This window comes from Magallana gigas, chromosome 8 (assembly GCF_963853765.1).
Source record: "Magallana gigas chromosome 8, xbMagGiga1.1, whole genome shotgun sequence".
Lineage (NCBI taxonomy): Eukaryota > Metazoa > Mollusca > Bivalvia > Ostreida > Ostreidae > Magallana > Magallana gigas.
This window is the reverse complement of record NC_088860.1, coordinates 23,082,989-23,104,827: the sequence shown is the minus strand read 5'-3', so window position 1 is coordinate 23,104,827 and position 21,839 is coordinate 23,082,989. Positions and strand designations below refer to the sequence as shown.

The window sequence follows — 21,839 nt, the reverse complement described above, 5'->3', positions numbered from 1 at the left end:
TTCAAATATTTGTCGAAAAAATGCTAATAAAAGATTTACTATCATATTTTGGTATGTTTTAGAGATAAAAAGAGAGACAAAATGAATCATTGACTGTAAAATTAAGGGAATTTATGGTTTTCAACAAAATAATTTATGTGGTAATTGTGATTGCGATTTTGATTACATGCATTCATAAAAGAAAGTGAACCTGATTAAGATTCATTTTAAAGGCCGGTTCTGGGGTATAAATAGCAGCCAATCGGGGGAAATGGAGGAAATTTCAATTTTCTTGCCACTCTTCACTTCAGGGGATATTTTTTCAAATTTATACAAATATCACCAATTACCACTTTAAGATACATGTAGTTGTTGTGTATATAAAGTTAACTGCTATAGAGCTGTGGTTCTTCAGTATGCCACTCCATATAGGTATATTTCAACGTTTTAACTATCTCCAAAAAATCATTGTTCAAAAATAAGTAAAGTTTTGTTGTAAATTTTCTCCATAATTGTATTATTTATATATTGTTATGCTCACTAGTCTACCCACCCACACGATAGCTGCTAATGCAAACGTCAGCAAAAAATAGTACTGTATTGAATTATTAATAAAACTCTTATATATCACTGTTGAATGTCAAGAAAACATGTCTGGGATATTTCTTGAGTATATATAAGATGGAGCAGACGTCTTCGCGCTCTTAGACATGATGGAAATATTTCAACTGGGGATGATTGGGCATCAATAAACTCTACCGATTTATGGTCTATTGTTGTCAATATTTGTCTAATTCTAAATGATGGGCTGTGGTCACAAGTCAAATAGACAGTTTGTTTGTCTGTTGATTACAGTATCCGATGCTATTTGTACGCTATTATGACGTACATGTGTACTCGGCTATATTATGGACGTTAATCTAATTTCTACCAGGATTTCACATTTGAAACTTTTCAATTTACACCTTAGGCACAATATCAACATCGACTTACATAAAATCGAATTTGGGAATCAAGAATTAATTTTAAAATGTTATGTTCAGAGTATTTGATCATATGCTTGAAAGCTGTAATAAAAAAAATTTCAATCGTTGAAATTCGCCCATGAGATAAATAAATCTACACTATTTAATTCAATGAAGAAGATTCAGAATGACAATTTGATGTCTTTTCTGATTTAACAAGGTAGTTTATGGGACTTTTTACAAAACATGCGAGGCTTTTAACGCTTCTATGCCAGGAGCCAGTCGACCCGTGTATCTCCTTTTACTTATAGAAGACATCCATTAAATACCGAACAAACTACACCGTGTTACCACGTACATCACTTTATTGTACCACTGTTTCCCAAAATTCAATTATCCCTGTCCAAATTTTTACGCTCCGGTGACTTTTTTTCCACTTCACCTTATATTTGTCGTTTTCATTGTGACCTATCCCCGTCTCTGATTGGCTGGGAATTTATCACTTACAAGTTCGTCTGCTCCGCTGGTTTTCGTCGGCGTGAAAAAGATTTCTGTGGCCTTTATTTAGAAATTTTTCTTTCAATAATATCCCGTCGATGTTTTGCTTATTTCGCTGTTGATCGTTTGTTTACAAGACTCTCGAGTGTTTGCAAAGGAATTTTATTCTCTCTTTTTTCAGTGTTTTGTTTGAATTGGAGTTATTAAAAGAGTCATCTCAATTCCAGTTCATTTATGGAATATTAAAACGACACACATCGGTAAGCATAGCGAAACATGGTGCATTTATATCACTTATGCTCTGTAGATCTGATACGATAAAAAAATGTCATTCGGTTTAACAAGTTACCTATCTCATTCCCTATACTCAGATTCTCAGATTAAGGCCCGTCTTTTCAAAGCTACGAAAAAAGAACATTCTGAGACAAGAAACTGGGCATCTCATGCCTTTTATAAGTAACAGAATGTGATTTCTTGTTTTAGTTTTTGCATTGAGTCTTTTCCTTTTTTCTCCTCTGTTGACTTTAACTGACACCCGATTCTGCGCCAGTCAAACTGACATTGCATAGGCCTCAGTGTTCACAATAGCGCTCTATCGCCGGAATCCAGCACAGCGTGATTCCATAGCTTCTTTTACAGGGTCGGGAAATCTATCACAGAGAATGACTTAACAAGGAATTTACTCTGATCGTCTTTATCTGGACTACACGACAAAGAGTCCAGATTATTCAAAAATGGAGATTTGACGGGGAATTCCACCCGATTCTATTTGTCATATCACATGGACGTGAATTCAATACAAATCTTATGTAACAGGTATGTATAATGTTACCTATGTATGTAGTTTATAATTAAATGGGTATCTTATTTAATTCTATAAGGGCTCAATCCCCATCTATACTCTCGACATGAAAACATTTTTTTTAAAAACCCAGTTTTCTGGACACGGATGTATAAATGAATGAAAGGAACTTGCTGGGGTTGGGACAGCTAATGGTTCTAAATTGATGGGTGTCGAAGCTCAGTAGTTCATACTTGAAGGCTTGTGGAACCCAGCCTTTATGTATCGTAGTACATTCCCACGGTTCTTTCCTGCTTCATAACAAATTCATACGAAAATTGTCAGTTTTAAATTCCCTGCCAATTGCATAACGTACAAAGTAAACTCTACATGCATGGCTTAGGTCCTTTTCATATAAGGTGTTTGTCTGTTTAATTATGCATACAATCAGATTTTGATTTTGAACTCGTTACAAGTAAATTGGAATTCACCCGGAGGCAAATCTTGACACATACATTTACATTGTACATGTATTGAAGATACCTATAGAATATTGAAGTTGCGTAACTTTTTGTAAGGTTGTCGGTTTGCCATTATTTTGATTATCTTAATTGAGTCTTTGATGAAAGGATTTTGTAATCTAAGCTACTGAAGTGGATTATCAGTCCCCATTGACTTAATATAATCCAATTACTTTGTTGATAACGAAACAACCAAGTTCGTGCAATCATTGACTATTGTTCCAAACTGAAGTGTTCCCGACTTGAATACCAATTTGTCACAGTCAAAAAAAATTACCATCTCCTCTCTAATCCTGCCTACAAGAGATTTTCGTTCTTTTACCGCACGACATTACATTATCAATATAAAAAAATAGAATAACAAGCTTGTTAATAGTATAATTGTCGGGGGTTTAAAAATGCTTAAGTGCTGTAACAACTTTTGCAGGCGCATTCGTCAATTTTTACAATCCATTTACTCTACGCATTAAATCTGTTGGCCCAAGGAATGAAATTCAAATCAGAAACCAATTATTGACATGAAACCATTGTTAAATATCATACACTAATATTCGCTACAAAGTATATAGAGAGGGGTCCGCTTGCCGAACACTAGGGCTATGAGGACTATTTCTTTGTAACTCAAGACGGCCAAACTGCGGTATTTTCTTTCAATTTTAAAACATGATATATGGAGATATAACACCCTCCTTATGGTAACCCAGCATAATTTTAAGTGGTTTTGGATTAATGAAAATTGAAAAGGTGTTCTCCAGGTGTTTATCTGCGTATGCAGATAGATAAAATCTAGTCCGTGGTAAAGTGGAGAATACAAAAGCTTGAACAGTTGAAGAAATTTCAACTTTGTAGAGAGAGAGTATCTCACACATCACGCAGTTTTGAATGTCTCAATTTTTATCTTACATCTAATATTCTGCACACAATATTGTAACTTGATATTCAATATAAAGAAAATATATCTTTAATGCATAAAAATTTATTGCATTGCGATAATATTGCACAATAAACGTTATTGGGTTATGTACCCTGTCATATCTTCATATCTCTAACACCAGAAACAAGCCATTTTAAGGAAAGCATGGAACAAGCACCGTTTTTTATATTTCTTTTTATTGAAAAAATATGTAATGATTATTATTCAGAATGTACGTTGAGCCTGAATTGTCTAGGCCTCCGTCAAAGGCTCATGATACGAGAAACAGGCGTGACAAGAGGCAATAAATTTCGAAGGAAATGATAGAGCGAGGATTACATGCATTCTTAATGGACCTATGTCAAGTGAATAGCGATTGATTCTTCAATCTTTTCTTCCCAGAATGACAAGATGTCGGTAGTTTTGATTCCATTTCCTCATATTCCAAACGCAGGTTTGTTGGTACTGTTGCTACATTCCTGCAGCTGTGTCTTTTGAAGTTTGCTGTGGCGTGCTTTACCGTAACTTATTGCAAAGACACTGCGCAGTTCAAAATTGTTGTTTTATAATGAGTTTTATATTTGGTTATGCAGGCATGGAAGGTAATATAAAAAGCCAAAAGGATTAGAAATTGAATAGAAAATAAGTGGTCACAAGCAATGATTCGAAAATCTATCCCTCTTTTTACCGTGTTATTGGAAACCCCTGTTCGGTCTCCTTTATTAGTTTTCATTTGCTGTTTAACCCACATCATCCCTCGTTTTTCCACTTTTCAACGCCGAGAAAATAAGAGTCCCAGAGGAGAGGTCTCTGTTATTTACGTGGACGTATCTTTAATTACTCTGTTCGGGGGGACTATACGTTATTCAAGTGGCTGGGTGCACTAGCTGGGATGCTGAGATTTGTATGGTATATTCTTTCATTAAACTACTGTAATCTAGCGGTGAATTAAGAGGGGTTGAGTAGGGACACGGAAGACAAAATTAATGAATAATCAATCAGAATTGATAGAAATTGCTTTGAGCCGTGCTTTATTAAATCATTGGTATTAGCTCGGGAAAAAAATACGACCCTATCTCGACAATTCAATAACCCACTAACTCCTTTGTTTCTAATCTTATCGTTTATTTTGCATGGTTAATAATCAAGCTACAATTGCCCAATGGCAAATAAAAAATAAACAGAATTGTGGCTTTTATTGACTTTCAACCGTGAACCCGTATCCTCTTTCCTTGAATACAAATATTTTATATTTATTGACAATGTTTTGTGTTACTGATATTTCCAATTTGTGTAATTTACATTGTAGTACAAAAATAAACATGGAAGTAGTAATTAAAGCTATGGACATTCTAAACAAGTTCGGCTGGCCCCATTTTATCTCCGATTGCATTTCTCACTTTTTTTTATCAGCTTCCTCAATTTATGATTACGTGTATCTACACATGGCCTTTTCTTAGTTATAGTTACAATGTTTCAAAATACAATATTCACAGTCAATACCATATACATAAAAAACGAAAGAAAAGTTAACGACTTTATGCAGAAGAAAATCATATCTTTTTTGCTTTTGCAACTTACAAAGATTTGGAACCCATTGACAAAAGGGGGTATACTGGTTCAGAAGGGGGCATATTGGTTTAACAAACTTTCTTCATAAAATCTTCATTACTTCCCAGAAGCATTTTTAAAAAATATGATCAGTTAGCTATGGATGAGAATTAAACTTGTAAGCTCTTCATATCTTTTCCGATCTTTGTGTTAATATCTCAGGCTTAAACGTCCATATCAGACAATTGAAACCTTATACCGCCAAGAGACAGCTCTTCCTGATGATAATGTCCATTCCATGATTATTGGTAGCTATGGTTACATAGAATTGGCTGGATACAAAGGACATTAAGATAGGATTCCATTGTTATTGGGGACCAATTTCTTCAAAGTGGATAGATTATGGAACATGCAAAATTACAATATAAATTCCCATAATTATGACGAACACTACTATAATCATCATCATCATCATCATCATCATCATCATCATCATCATCATCATCATCATCATCATCATCATCTTCTTCTTCTTCTTTTTCTTCTTTGGTGAATGCCTCTTTTACATACTTTACATACTGGTATTTTATTCAAATTTATTACGCATAGTAAAAATAACAAAGTTTTTTGTTTAGGATCAGGGGACCAAAACACATATTACTTGTATTGTCTGTTTTTCTTGTCGCTTTTTGATAACTATTCAATGAATATATCTGACAGATTATAAAAACTGTCACCGTTCGATCATATCTGACACATTTGCATATTTTTGGTTAAACTTTATTTAAAACAATAAGACACAATAGGTATAAGGAATTTAATCAATTTATATATAAATCAGTTTCTCTGCCAAATGATATGTCCATCTTTACGGTATAGAGTAATGTATTAAATTCTGGTCATAAGTTAGTAATTAAATTACAGCTTCGGGGAGTACTATTTATACTGTTGCCATGGTTATAATTGTGTTTTTCATGTAGTGTAGCTTTAAGGTTTTACCGTATTTCTAACTGGACAAGGAAGACAGAAGCTTTCTGTCATCATACTGATCTAAAGAAGACATAATAACATCTAATAATTCCCTCGAACAACGGTTCAAGTTCTGTTCGTCAATTTCCGGGGTCTGTATTGGGGAGTGCGGAAAAAAAAAAATAACGTGGAAAGATTGCACTCCACAATTATCAACATCTTACACATTGGCATGATTTTTTGGGGGGTCTTCTTAAAGACCATCTGTATAACATACTTTAAAAAAAAACGTTGCACATAATGTACATGTTGGAGTCTTGTGTTTAATATATAGTGGGTCGTGTTCTTAAATTAAGTTTTCATAGGGACTTCATATATTTTGCGGCGATCGTTGGACTACATGTAGCTGCAGACAAAAGTAGCTGAGCTACTGAACGACTCCTAACCTCATATATACTACCGTATTAACTATTGTAACCTTGTTGTGTATCTTTTACATCAATTACTAAATCTAAATCTAATATCCATTAATTGGAGGACCCTTTCCTAAAATGCATTCTCATTAATGACTTGGAACCTTCCATCTCCAACATCATTTTTCCTATACTCTTTTTGTTTTCTCGTACAAATTCTTCTAAAAAAACCACAGATGCATGTAAATCATTCAATGGTATGCAGAGCAAAGTGATATTTAAGTGATGTTTTCGAAGTTTCCACCTGGTACGTACTGGGTTTTACATGCAAACAGACGAGAATGTTGAGGACAGTTGGCATTTATATCTTGGGATGAAGTTCAGCGTACTATACGTCAGGGGACCGATTTACGACAGTTTAATCACTGACCACACAGGAAAATATGACAACGCCAGATGTTTAACCAGTGACCAGCGTTATGGACTGTTGTGATATCGATTGTTTTGGATGTCCCAGTGGTATCCTATCTTAATTATAGGGTGTTATTACACAGTAAACACCCTCTTATCTTACTTACTTTAATCTGGTAATGTACCCAATTGACAACAATATTCGTCTTGTTTTATGCATAAGTTCGTCTTGACCTTACGTTAACGTTTATTGTTTTATTTTTGCGTTAGTTTTGTTTTGATAATGCCATATTGCTTTTTATTTCCGTCACACATTGTACAGTGTTCAGTTTAGAAAAATCTAACTGATACTCTTCATTAGATTTTGTTAAATAGTATTATATAGTTACATAAAGCAGCTTTTGCATAAAAAGTTAACTAGATTAATTAGTTGACGAATAAACAAGTATTCTAATTGTTTTTAAAACTTCGACATCACTATTGATTCTGAAACATGTTAAAAGAAAATTAAACGACAAAATGCAACAAAAGGGGGAAAAAATCCCGCAAAAGTGAAATTCCAATTATGTCAATGCATTATAGATTGGTATTGATGGTGATGTTTTAGATTGTCCAGTCCAATTTTTAACTGTGACAATGAATTTGGTTTACTGTTGAGGAATCACTCTCTATAGAGTTCTTCCAGGAAGTGGTACACGGCTTTTGAATTCTCGTGAGTGTTTTATGGCGCTGTCCGGAAAGAAATTGGGTTAACACATATTTAAGACCTACTTCAATAGTCTATAATCCCAGGGGATATAGCAACACTTTTTGCTCAATTTTCCTCCAAAACTGTACTCCCACTTCTGCAAAAAATCATCCAAAACAGTCACTTTAAAACACATTTGCAGTACAATTAAGACGTAGAAAAAAGTTAGATGTACATATCTTTGCTTTTAAAAATCGATACTGAGACTTTCAACATAAGCATTTCTATGGCTCCGTGTTTGTGAAAGGGCGGGGGGTGGGGGGGGAGACGAAAAATAAATCTTAATGTTTGAAAGATGTTTGCGAAAAGCAATTTAAAATGGTGTCTTGGTAATCTTTCGTCAATTGCGCCGTAATAATATATTTTGGAAAGTATCGCTTATACCCATGTCACCAGAATGGGACAATAAATGGAAATTATTCAACACTAAAATTCGTCCTGCTCTCATTGTGTCAGACCATTGTGACACAGTATCCCTCCTTTGGGAAACTCAGAGACAAAACTAGGTCTCGATTTGCCAAACCGTTTTAAAAGTTTTAAATAAGTGTATAGAATTAAATGAATGATAGAACACCATACTCTGTTATTTTCCCTCAGTTGTCATTGGCATTTTAAATTTTTTCTCTTTTTTTTTTTTAATTTTCGCAGTCATGTTAGCGTGTCTCTTATAAAGCATAACAAAACCTCCGTGGTTTTATATCATTTTACGTAATGCATAAGGGAGTTGGATATAACAAATGCAGAAAATACGGTCTGTTCAATTTATTCTCATAACCATTCTTGGCATTCTCAAGCAGCAAACTTGAGTTCAGGTGGAAAGTCTCCTTTTTATAACTGAACAATAATGAAAACAGCGCTATTGAATTTTTACTCAATTTAGAAATCACCAAAAAGCGACTGGCTTGCTGCGGTGACTTTTCGCTGTTGTTATTTTAAGTTAAAAAAAAACAACACAGCGACAGCTTAAAATTTGATGCAAAATAACGGTTCAAAGGAACACTCAGATATTAGAATCGCTACAGATTATGTTGTCACAAATTATCTTAGGGACCACTGCAACATGATATTGATCACAATTAGATATTGGCTGCCTATAATAATTCACTGGCTAACGCTTAACGCCGTATCAATCCCATCTCTCAACCATTGCTTTGTCTGTTTCTTTATTACCCCAAAATAATTATTGCAGAAAATAAATCATAGCAGGACACGAAATGTCCAACAGAATTAAAAATTCGCTCGATCACGAAACATTGGCCTTTAATCTTAAAAAGTTATCGCCAAAAACGAGGATCAATATCCCCTCGCTACGGCTTTGATGAAAGTTTCAGTGGAAAAAAAGTGATGTTCTAGCTATGATTAATGTCAATTTTTCAATTGGATTATGCTGTAGGGAATCTGGTGTCGCCTAACTTTAGGCCGCCACTGTATCATGATTATTTTTTCTTTATCATGTAAATTAGAAAAAAAAGTAAGGGAAAAAATCTGAGTCATAATCGAATGCATTGGATTTAAAGTGATGCGACAAAAGTCAACAGTTTTGTTGACTTACAATTGGAACAGCCCAAACACATGTACGTGATGATGTAATCCAAAGCTGAAGTGTGAATTGATTAAAACCAAGGAATGCAAACAACTTCGGGCAAATTTGGAATCCTCGAATTAAACTACCTTGAACATGTCTAGCGAAGGTATTGCATGTCAAATGGTTTAAATCACTCATCCTTCAATGCAGACTTGATTACAAGTTTACTTTTTAAAGATATGCTTGTAGTTTAAATGTATGCTATTCAACACTTTACGGTGGGACAATTAATGTAGAAATATCTAGAAATCAGTCTTTACCCTGAAGTTTTGTCAAAAGTCTTTCTTTGCATTGCAAGACTTATCCTATCTGTCGCATATGTTGGAAACACGGGTATTGCAACAACGTTGAAACATGACCGCCAACTTTAGATACGACGGAATCTTAGATGGCGTGTTTTCTTTTTTTTTCTTTCAATTTAAAATGATCTAGATAGAGTGTTTATTTTATGACATTTCAAAACATAATTGAGATTCATAATAATGATTCTATTCAAGATTTTGGTCAATTATAGCATTCAACTTCACGCGGAAAGTGACAGACCTATCACTGATTGTCATTTTGCCACTACGAAAAGTTAGAAAAGGACGCCAAAGTTCATGTTATTATGAATGTTAAAGCATCTTAAATACATTCAAGGAAGCCTCTGATTGTTTCTAAGCACGCAATACACCATGAGAAGAGAATTCCGCACTGTGGGTTTTAATACCAAATTGTCGGCGACTAAATAAACCGGCGGTGACCCTAAAAGACATTCGTTTTTATCCGATCGTCTCTACCCATTCTTTATTACTCAGCTCACAGCTGCTGAATTTTAATGCTATTAAGATGTAAAGATTACACTTGTTTACGCGAACTTGTTCCCTTGCTTATTAGATTCCCTATTTAGATAGCAGAAAAAATAAACATAGCACTTCAGATTTTTTGAAATACGAAAATATGACAATTCAATAAAGGTCCTATGAATTATTTTTCAAAATTTGGTCGAAATTGTTTTTATCATTATAAAAATTCCATATAAACTATTAAATTTGGCTTGAATGTACATCTTATTTTTTATCAATTTTTTTTTCAGAGGTGAAGTTTGAAAGGTAAAATGAAGACGCCTTTGACCCTTTTGTTGATATTCATGGTTCGCTTGAGATGTACTGCAGCCATAGTTGGTAAGTTTAGAAAACGATATACATAACTACTATTGATCATGGTTTACAAAATTTGTAAGATTCTTTTAAATCAAAATTTAATCTAAGTTTTTACAAGGGACACACTATATGGAGAGAGGTTTAAGTTCTATTTCTTACACTTAAATAAATTGATGGCATACTTTATACCCTTTCTTATCATAACTTAATTGTTATACCCCCCGCAAACGAAGTTTGGGGGGGGGGGGGGTATATAGGAATCATCTTGTCCGTCCGTCCGTCTGTCCGTCTGTCTGTTCAATTCGTGTCCGGTCCATATCTTTCTTATGGAGAAACATTGGAAGTTTTTACTTCACACAAATATTGCTTATGACCTAAGGGTGTGTCATGATCTTGACCCAAGGTCATTTGGGCAAGGTCAAGGTCACTGGCAGAAAAAGTTCAAAATTCGTGTCCGGTCCATATCTTTTTAATGGAGAAACATTGGAAGATCTCACTTCACACAAATATTGCTTATGACCTAAGGGTGTGTCATGACCTTGATCCAACGTCATTCGGGCAAGGTCAAGGTCACTGACAGAAAAAGTTCAAAATTCGTGTCCGGTTCATATCTTTTTAATGGAGAAACATTGGAAGTTCTTACTTCACACAAATATTGCTTATGACCTAAGGGTGTGTCATGACCTTGACCCAAGGTCATTCGGTCAAGGTCACTGGCAGAAAAAGTTCAAAATTCGTGTCCGGTCCATATCTTTTTAATGGAGAAACATTGGAAGTTCTTACTTCACACAAAGATTGCTTATGACGTTAGGGTGTGTCATGACCTTGACCCAAGGTCATTTGGGCAAAGTCAAGGTCACTGGCAGAAAAAAATCAAAATTTGTGTCCGGTCCATATCTTTCTTATGGAGAAACATTGGAAGTTCTTACTTCACACAAAGATTGCTTATGACCTAAGAGTGTGTCATGTCCTTGACCCAAGGTCATTTGGGCAAGGCCAAGGTCACTGGCAGTAAAAGTACAAAATTCATGTCCAGTCCATATCTTTTTAATGGACAAATATTGGAAGTTCTTAATTCACATCAAGATTGCTTATAGTCTGAAGGTGTGTCATGACCTTGACCCAAGGTCAATTGAGGAAGTTCATGGTCATTGTTTTAAAAAAAAATCGGGCTCAGTATACTTTTAATTCAAAATGTTTATATTAAATGGCTGCTTGACATGTGGAATTTTGTTTGATTCGAGTCATGTTTGTTAACATAAGGATGCAAATGTCCTCATGCATTAACAGTTAACTTGAACTAAAATGGAATTTAAAGAATAGAAATTGGTTTGTGTACTCATATTAGCATTAACAGTTTTATTAAAGAATAGAGCAGTTGTTATGTATAGAAAATGGACAGTGAAATAGATTCATCCAATGTTTTCTATAATAGAAAAAATACATGAGTTATGATTTTCTTAGCGGGGGGTATCAATTGTGAGCTTGCTCACAGTACCTCTAGTTTATCTTGCAACAAAAATGACGTTTTGTTTGCAACTGACGTGATGATACAACCTGAGTCTTTCTGTTCTCTGACCCTCAATCAAACCATCCAAAATAAAAACGGACGAAATCGATCAACAAAAACAATCTTTTCTTTATCGATGCTTTAGTCTACACTTAGGACAAATCTGGACTTTACGCCAATTAGTCGCCATCCATCAGGGGATTTTTCCCCTCTATTGATCGTGATATACAAGGAACGGTGGTTTGAACTTGTTAGGGCTTCATCACGCGAGATTAAGCGGGGCCCCTTGACGTCCAAAACATCACATTCGTCTTCATCAGGTCGATCGTTTGTCGCTCCGAAAGAGATCGTCTGGTCAACTATTCATTTGGACCAAAATCAATCGTGAAATTGTTTCTATTAGTTTAGTTGGCCTGTGATCTTATTATTAGAGGTATACATCCGCAAACTGCAATCATTAGAAATCTATATAGAGAGTTTTCGTATTAAGTATAACGTTGAATGTATTAACGTTGAATACTGTTATTTTAGAGAAAGCTAAAGATTATACTAATCTTATAGTCCCCATCCTTTGCCTCTTTTTTTAGCTCACTAATGAGTGAGTACCGATAAATTTAGTTGTCATGGGAATTTTGGTTTTATTATGTTTCGCTTTAAAGCCACTAACAGTTCCACAAACGCTTAAAAGCGGTTATAGTCTTAACACCGATAGCACTGTTGCTTTCATCTTTTAATGTTATGCCAATAATTGATTGTAAGAATTGTTTCCATAAAGGACAGAGATAAAAACGGGAAAGAGATGAACGTAGTGTTTGATATAGCTGATTGACTCAAAGCGAGTTAAAAAACTCAATAATAAAGATATAGGTAATTGGTACGGACCAATTAATGAGACTCAAATAGTTATGTAGATATATTTAGAGATAAGAAGGTATTTGACGATTGCTTCGATGTGATTTTTAAGATTTAGAAAGTTCACATATGGAATGTTTGTAAATATGTACTACATTCAATAGCATTTACAGGTAGTAAAGTTACCAAAAGAAGACCCTGAACCCCTTCCCCTTTCCTGGCAAACAGAATTATCCTTATCCGTCACCCCCACCCCCCGGATCGGCGCATGTACCTAGATATGTCCTGGAGTTAATAAAACTGATCGTGCATGACCGAACACTTTCTATTTCTACGTGTAACGTGTATCTTTTTATTAATTTGCAGACCCTTGTACATTTTCTACGGAATTCATGTATGACCTATTTATAAGCGGAATACCAGAAAACCAGCCAGTGGGTGAGTTATTCATGTGATACTACATGTACATGCAGTAAACAAACAAAACCGTAATGAATGTAGTGCATATGCAATGATTGTAAAATGAAAAAAAGAAGACTCTGATAAAATTAATTTTTCATTCAAATTTGTCCGTGTTTCCTTATGAATTCTTGTTGACATTGATTTAAATGTTTTTTACATTTTTGAAAAACATTAAAATGTTATCAATAATTTTGTATAATTGGGTTCGAATATGTTGTACAAATTTATAGTTAGGAAAAGATAAAAACACTTAATGTGAAATAAAACGGACAATTAAAGAATATAAAAACAAAATGATTACATTATGTACACGTCCATGTAGAACAAATCTTAACAAGATTGTTAAAGGAGTTTGTAAACCAACTCATAATGTATATTAAATAAATAATGAAAAAATTTGGAATTACATGTATTGTGATAAATGTTTTATGGATGTGGGTGTAATTAATCTGACCCAAATTTGTAGCTATAGACAATGGGATTATAAAGAATTGATATCATTGTAAAAGATGTGAGAAAAAAATTACTTTTAACAAGATAATAAAGAATGATAGTATGTGGTATTAATCTGGCATGTAGCAAGATTTGTAAAACAGGATAGTATGTGGGATTAATGTTATCAGGAGTTTTTTTAAGGAATCCTAACAAGATTGTAAAAAATGAGATTAAATGGAATTAATCTAGCTAGAAACCTTTTTCAAGATTTGATCATAAAAGATGAGATTTTTTTCCGTAATTAATCTAACCAATGGGAAGATTTGAAAAATGAGAGTATGGGAAATAAATCAAACCAAAATTTTGCAAAATATCGTTTTAATTTTTTGGCTTTTGTATGACCAGGGTCTGTTATCGCAGTATTGCCGCTGAATGGGGGTCAAGGGGAGGTGACATTGACCCAGACCCCCAACCCTTACCTCCACCTTGACCCCATTTCCCGCAATATCTCGATCACCAAGGAACTGGATACGGACAAAGACGACAACGGAAACAAGATGATGTCCGACATCATCCTACAGGTCATGTGTATTCCGTCCGGGACAACAAGAAAGGTGAGATATAGTTACCTGAAAGGTGAGAAATATTTACCTGAAAGGTGAGAATTATCTATCTGAAAGATGAGAAATATATACATGAAAAGTGAGAACTATTTTCATGAAAGGTGTATTATATTTACGCGACAAGTCAGATTTCTCTGCATCCATATCGTGAGAGTGCAATGTCATTTACATTTTTATTTTTTTTAACAAAAAAATTTAGATTGATGGAAATTCTTAGCCCAATGCATATTTTTATGTTATTTAATGATTTTTTGTGAAATATAACAGGACGAGAAACACAATAAAATTGACATCGTTTCTAAGATTTGGTAGGCATATGATTTAAGCTAAAACCATTATAGAAAGTAGAATATAAGCGCTAAGGGGATAATTTTTATGATCTTGATTGCAGAGCTCCTTGACAGTACGAGTTTTGTTAGAGGACATCAACGAACACAGACCGATGTTTCCTAAAAATCATTACATCATCAACCTACCAGAGGTAACGGACTCAGAAAATGTCAAATGTATTAAAATGAATGAATACCAATGTCAAAAGTTTATATAAAATTATTTTGAAATTATTATTTCATATAAGAATTTTTTTGAAAATCATGATGTCGACTCAGATATGCTATAAAAGCCCTAGCTTGCACAACTTTGAATTATCGACTAAAAAATAAAACACCCCCACCCCCTAAAATATCAAAAAAGGCAAAGAATGCATGCCAGGGTAAATTATCAAAATTTCAAACGTTAATACCAATCATGTTCTACCAAGTTTCACGACATTCGGTTCATTATCATCTTTTTCTAGGACACCCCTGTGGACACCGTGGTGTTTCACGCCGTCAGTGTGACGGACCGGGACGGGGGAGACACTGGAAACGACAACATCCGGTACAGCATCCTTTCGGGCTCGTACTCGGTATGTCTTCATTTAATTCTCCACCATGCATATGTGTACCAGAAGTAAATTGCAGGGACTGTTGGTTCACGTATTGAAAGTGATATTCATAATTTTTTTCGTTTGTTGTAGAGTTATTTTGATATCCATGTGTTGAAAACTGAAATAACGTTAAAGAAACCGCTGGATTATGAAAGTGTCCATTCCATGACCATAGAAATAGAGGCTAAGGTAAAAGGAACGATGTTTATTTGGATTCATATCTCTCTCTCTCTCTCTCTCTCTCTCTCTCTCTCTCTCTCTCTCTCTCTCTCTCTCTCTCTCTCTCTCTCTCCATTCAAAACAACTCAATTGTTTATTTCTATGTCGGTATAGGATCTTTATTGTATCTCTACGCGACGCTCAGACCCATTTTATGGAGAAAGAGAATAATTATCAGCGTTCATCATTTGAATTGTGCATTCAGTTTTTCTAAAAATAAAAGTACATGAGGAATACTGCACGCCGATGACAAATGTGATAACCGCCTCCTATCTACTCAATAAACATGCTATTATACTTGTATTGTTATTTTATTTGGGTTTCTTTCTTTATTTTCTTCAAGGACAACCCTAAATATGGCGAGCCACTCAGCTCCAAGGCTTTTCTCACGTTTAATATCACTGATGTGGACGATCTAAACCCGAAGTTTACTAATGATACCTATACGGTCCGTCTTGATGCGGACACACTGCCAGTAAGGATCAGCCAGCTACATTAGATTTTTAACAAGATTAAAAATCATGGGAAATTTTGCGAGCTCGAGAGTTTTTATTTTTGCATTGAATACGCAAGAGTAAAATATGCATACTAGTATTTACAGTTACATGTATTATCTATCCATTCTAAAAGTTAAAACAAATAATTTTTTAGTATTTTTAAATTTTGAATAAATAAATGATTCTTTATTTTCTACCAGGGAAGTCTTGTTCGCATTAATCCACCAATTCGAGCCAACGATGGAGACAGTTTAAATGCCTCTATCAAATATGAGCTTTTTGGTGAGTAAAATTCATTATGCTTATAAACTTAATCTCAAAAGCTATAAATATTGTTAGAGGTTTGTTTCTATTTTATTGCTCTCTATTGCCTTATTGCAACTTTTTGTTAGATATATAGTATAATATTGTGTATTTTTCATCTTTGTGAACAGATCCAAAGAATCGGTTTGTAATAGATGCCACGACAGCCGAAGTCAGCGTTAATGACAAGCTATCTGAAGGACAACCAACTCTTGTGTTAAAGGTACTTAGACATCCATCTAGAACACGTAACAACACGATCCGGAATAGATATTTTATCTGATAGATGTCAAAGATATAAATAATTATATTTTTGTCAGCATTCAAATTATAACTATTTATAAGCATCATGTATTCGCGTAATATCTAACATTATTATAAATTTCAGGCGATACAGAGGGACAACCCCATTCGACAGGGCGTGGCCTTGCTCCAGATCATTATCATTGGGCAGGGCAATAGTTTGGGGCCATCTTTTGCACAGCCTCGATATCATGCTGTTGTTTCAGAAAACGAGGCAGTAGGGACTACTGTAATTACGGTTACAGTAAACGATTACGACCAGGTACAATAGAAATCCATTTTCCTTAAATTAAACAGAACATTTGTTAAAAAATGTAATGACGAAATATCACAGATTATCTGATATATATATATACATGTGTAGTCAACTTCGTGCTCCCCTTATTGTAATTATTAATTACAAGAGGAACAATTTCAATTAAACGTTTACAGTTTGTTAACCAGTTTGAATATGATTTCTTTGATGTAGTGGAATTCTCTTCGTTACTCCATTGGTCTCCAAGAGCATTTTGCCGTGAACAACAAGTAAGTATACATTTTTAAAAAATCCTCAAAGTTTGTAAATAATAATTCATATTTTACCATTTCTTACGAACTGAGAAAGTAAAAGGCACATTACCAACCACATCTAAAAAAAACCAAGTTTAGATATAATGTCTCTTACTTGGATTTTTTAAAAAGAAATACAGCGGTATTGTACCTTTAATTTTAGTGGGGATATTCTGATCACAAAGGAATTGGACTACGAGGAACAAAACCAGTTCGTCTTCAACCTCACCGCATCAGATGAGTTCTATGTACGCACTACTTTATTGATTGGTTATTAAACTTATAATTACAATTTTACCTGAGAATTGTTTGGTACAGTTTTGTTGTTAAAGTAGGGCTCAATCTAGTGCAAAACAAGAAAGGTTTAGAAATGATAGGGTTTAGAATTTTATAACTTTATGTACACAGAAAGGTTTTATTTTCAGAATAAATTCTATTTTCCCATCAATGACTTTTACGATCTATAAGCTCAAAGCAAATTGCACTGAAAGTACATCGTCTTTTTCCTTATGTTATGATTTGCTATTTGCTTTTTTTTTTAATTATTTTTTTCGAATGTCTGTGTTTTTTTACTACGTTTTCCAGTAGTTTAGAAAATATTAGCATTGTTATTTATTACATTAACAAGTATGTATAGCCTCCTCGACGTAAAGTAGTGTAAAATTGAGCTAATCATAAATTGGAGCTCTGTTTGACCTTTGAACTGTTGTTTACAGTCGGCATGGACCACCATCACTGTCTCAGTAACGGATGTTAACGACAACAGACCGGAGATCGTACAAAGGGAGATCACTGTGAATACCGAGAGGGTTCAAGGAGCGGAGATCACTGTTGTTGAGGTATTATCATCTTGATTATACACAAATGAATAAAAGAAATGAAATAAAATCTTATAAAGTTATTTCAGAATGGCTTTTATCTATAAGTACAGTTATGTACAACTTACAAGCAGGTTTCATGGCATTCATGCGCGGATCTAGAGGGGGGGTCGGGGGGGTCCCGACCCCCCCTGGAAAATGAAAATTTATTAAATTTACATAGTAAAATATGCCTCGGACCCCCCCTGGCAAACACAATTATCCTTCGGACCCCCCCTGGAAAAATTTTCTGGATCCGCGCATGGCATTTATCGTATATTTAATTTAAACTGTAAAGGATGTTTGAAAAATATAACACTTATCCTTTTGTTGAACAATTTCCTAAACTATACAGGACTTAACTGTACTATTTTACATCAGAAATACCGAAATGATATAATTCCTCTTAATTCTCACTCTTTTAGAATTCGCATTTATTTAGTGATAAGAGTTACCAAAAAAACTTTAGCTTTAATGTCAAAATTAACTTTAATTGGCAAATAATCATTAAATTCAGGAAGTTTTCAAACAAATAATGGTATACATATATAAGGCATCGCTTTTATGATCATGAATTGACAACCAGTTTTTTTTCGTCCTGCCTTGAAGCAATTTTGAAAGTAAGTACATTCATACCAGTAACCTACACGTATTTGGATATGATAACCCTTCGTCCTCCGTGCGATAGTTTTAAACATAATACATCATACACCAGGTTTGTGATCACGAGCATTTTCTTTGTTTCTTTCTCCACAAGACTTTCTTAATTTCAGACCCTGAGTGTTCTTATAAATGCTGAAATCTATCATTCAAATTAATTAACAGTATGCCAGATCATGCACGCCGGGGTGAATTACGTACGCGGGTAATCTTGGTTAAATTGATATGACCTATCGACTGTGTTTATTGTAGGCTGTGGACAGGGATCCGAATAGTTCTCTTACGTTCTCTGTGGTCACTCATAAAAGGTAACAACTTTTTTTTTCACAATTCTCGATTTTTTTATTTAAAAATGTTTTTTATTGTAATACACTAATTCTCATCGTAATTCCGTAAACCTTTTAATTCTAATCTTTTTAATAAGTGTAATACGTAAAAAAGTTTGTTAATTGAAAATTATCTTCATAAATTTTTAATGTGAAATCAACAGCTAGATTTTTTTTTCATATTACAATTAATATAAATATAATTTAGGTTTAATGGAAATGTTAATAATTAAAACTTGTCTCTCTTTTAAATCCAAAGTGGGTTTTTTGTCAAGGCAACTACATGATCACACGTCTTTGAGTGCATCCTCAGTTTTGCTAAAAGAAAAAAAAACATTCTTAGTATAATTTACGGTTTACGAAGATGAGAATTGAATTAAAAGTAACGATTGATTTCAAATCAACAGATTATTCTAACGAATTGCATGAGCATGTCTTTGAATATATTACCCTTCATTAGAATTCTTGGCTGTTTATTGATTTGGAATCTAAAAGAATTTCAATTAAGGGCGATCTAAGAATTGCATTGGTGATTTAGATATTCTTTTAAAGTTAATTCAGGGTGTTGGTTTTTATATAAGATCCTTCTATATGCTGCACCCTGAGATCTGAGTATTTTTGTGTAGCTATAGAGTAGGCAACCACCACATTTTTAAGAGGGTTGGATGGGTGTGGCTATTTTTTTTTTAGACTATATTGATCTCATTTAGAAGAAGAGCTCTCTGAAAAGATACTACGAAAATACTCAGATTACAGAATATAGAACTTTTTTTTACTAAATGATAAATCATAGGTATATATCTGATGAGTAATTTGTTGACTATTCAGCCTCCTTAATGCAATATACTTTTCTCGAAGTGAAAGCGATAGTGAGACCTTAATGTTTGTTACTTTTGTAGCCTGTTTGCAGTCTCGCAACAGGGCGTGGTATCGCTGACCGGAAGTAAAGACGACTACGTCCTCGACGAATACAGTGTTGTGATCAGTGTCAAAGATAACGGATCCCCTCAGCTGGAATCCGTCGCCGTGGTAACAGTTGCGTTTCCTGCACGACTGACCAAGAATACGAGCTCTCTGGACATGGCGAGCAGCAACGACCTAATAGCGATTATCTTAGGGATTGTCGCAGCACTACTTCTTTTTGTCATCATTTTTCTCATTGTATACATCATTCGCAGGTAAAAAATGATAGTTTAAAAATACAGCTCCATACAACCACGGACCTTTTTTTTTGTGGTTTTACGCATGTAATTTGAATTTCAGGACAACTTGAATATTGAAAAGTTAATAAAAATTATTAATATATATGTAAACCTGGACTTTGAAACATAATATGATACTAGTATTTATCTCCCTATAGATTAGGCATGGATTTTTTAAATAACTTGTTAAAAAAATTTCATTGCAGACGACAATATGTCGAAGAGCAGCTTGACAGAGCGAAAATACGTCAGGGTATGGACCCTAGGGGTCTGACATATCAGCGCGGGGGTCCGTCCCCCGACCCCTCCTCCCACATTGACATTAATTTTGACGGCGAGTTGGGAGAAACTTCCGATGTGGACAGCCATACCACTATACAAGACAATCCTCTCAAATATAGACTGGCGACCGCGCGCCAAAATGGCGTCGGTGATATTCAGATAGAGACTGCTGTCGTTCCGTACGACGACAATTATAATGATTACCAGAACTCAAATATGAGAACTTTCCACGTGGAAGAAATCAGTAGCAATAGTGATACCAGTGATAGTACAGGGGACAGCAATAAAATGTTGATGGAAAAATACAGAAAGACCACAAGTGGAAACACTAACTCATTATCGTGGGCTGGATCCAATCCACCGTCTTCCACATTTGGATCAGATGTAAGTAGTCAATATCACAACAATCCACATTTGGATCAAATATAAGTACAAAGCTTAAGAACAGCATATACTCAAACGACGTCTTTTTTTTTTTACCTTTACATGTATGCATACAAAAAAGGTATTATTGAGCTTAACTTTTCTTACTTTTTGAAACATTGTCACTTTTTGCAGAAGAAATTAATGATGACGTATTATCGCTGTCAATAGGTAATATGTTGCATGGAAATTGTAAAATGCGACGTCATTTTGTGTAGCGAATTTTTATTTATACACAGTGAATTGTGCTTTTCCTGATTGATGATACGTTTATTTGCATTACGTAAAAATGCAGTTTGTGGTTTGGCAGCATGGTGTGGTTTTATTTCTCTCTTTCCATTGACAACCCAGTTTTATCTGCATCTTTTATCTACATGCAGTTTTCATTTTCTATTTTTAACCAATGTTATCTATGATTAATTATTATTTAATTCATGTAGCAATTACGTCGTGATTATTTTTTTTTTTGTATCAGTGTTCCTGGTCCAATTTATCATAGAATATACTATTTGTAAATAACTTAAAAGCAAACCTAAATAGCGTTGTTTTTTTTTCTTTTCAGATCATAGTTCCAGAGGAACAAATCAAGAAAGAAAGGCCAGAAATAACTGTGTATTTCTGACACAATTTCGAACATTTTCGTTATCATGTTTATGGCTGTTGATTAGGAAATCATTTAAAATTAATGTATGGACACTGACCTACATGCAGATTCGTATACGTAGCAATAGAAGATCAGTTTCGAAGGGGTGCTCCATTTACTTTTTGAAACAAATGGTTATTTTTTTATATTTATTCTAAAAGAAAACTTAAACTTAATTGTTAAAATGTAATTGATACCTTGACTTTTTGTCAGGACCCTGAACTTTGGAATATCGATGCTGTATACGTTTTATTTATGATTGTTAATACTTTTGCAAGAGTGCACCACA

General features: G+C 34.2%; 1 protein-coding gene across 3 annotated transcripts; it reads left to right on the top strand.

Moving 5' to 3' along the window:
- Positions 1 to 1,425: 1,425 nt before the first annotated feature.
- On the top strand, positions 1,426 to 21,836 carry LOC105319923 (cadherin EGF LAG seven-pass G-type receptor 2). Of its 3 annotated transcripts, XM_020063938.3 has the most exons (20): positions 1,426 to 1,702; positions 2,082 to 2,258; positions 10,410 to 10,497; positions 13,205 to 13,276; positions 14,141 to 14,349; positions 14,750 to 14,839; positions 15,155 to 15,265; positions 15,377 to 15,475; positions 15,849 to 15,980; positions 16,203 to 16,284; positions 16,437 to 16,528; positions 16,694 to 16,870; positions 17,078 to 17,133; positions 17,321 to 17,405; positions 17,874 to 17,996; positions 18,927 to 18,982; positions 19,900 to 20,178; positions 20,409 to 20,868; positions 21,043 to 21,078; positions 21,470 to 21,836. In XM_020063938.3, exons 3-19 carry the CDS (start codon positions 10,431 to 10,433, stop codon positions 21,076 to 21,078), a joined length of 2,226 nt encoding a protein of 741 aa, XP_019919497.3. In that variant the 5' UTR covers positions 1,426 to 1,702; positions 2,082 to 2,258; positions 10,410 to 10,430; the 3' UTR covers positions 21,470 to 21,836. The 3 variants fall into 3 exon arrangements, with proteins under 3 accessions (XP_019919497.3, XP_011415952.3, XP_011415956.3); XM_011417650.4 differs by lacking the exon at positions 21,043 to 21,078; XM_011417654.4 differs by lacking the exons at positions 1,426 to 1,702; positions 2,082 to 2,258; positions 21,043 to 21,078 and adding an exon at positions 8,461 to 8,500.
- Positions 21,837 to 21,839: the final 3 nt, after the last annotated feature.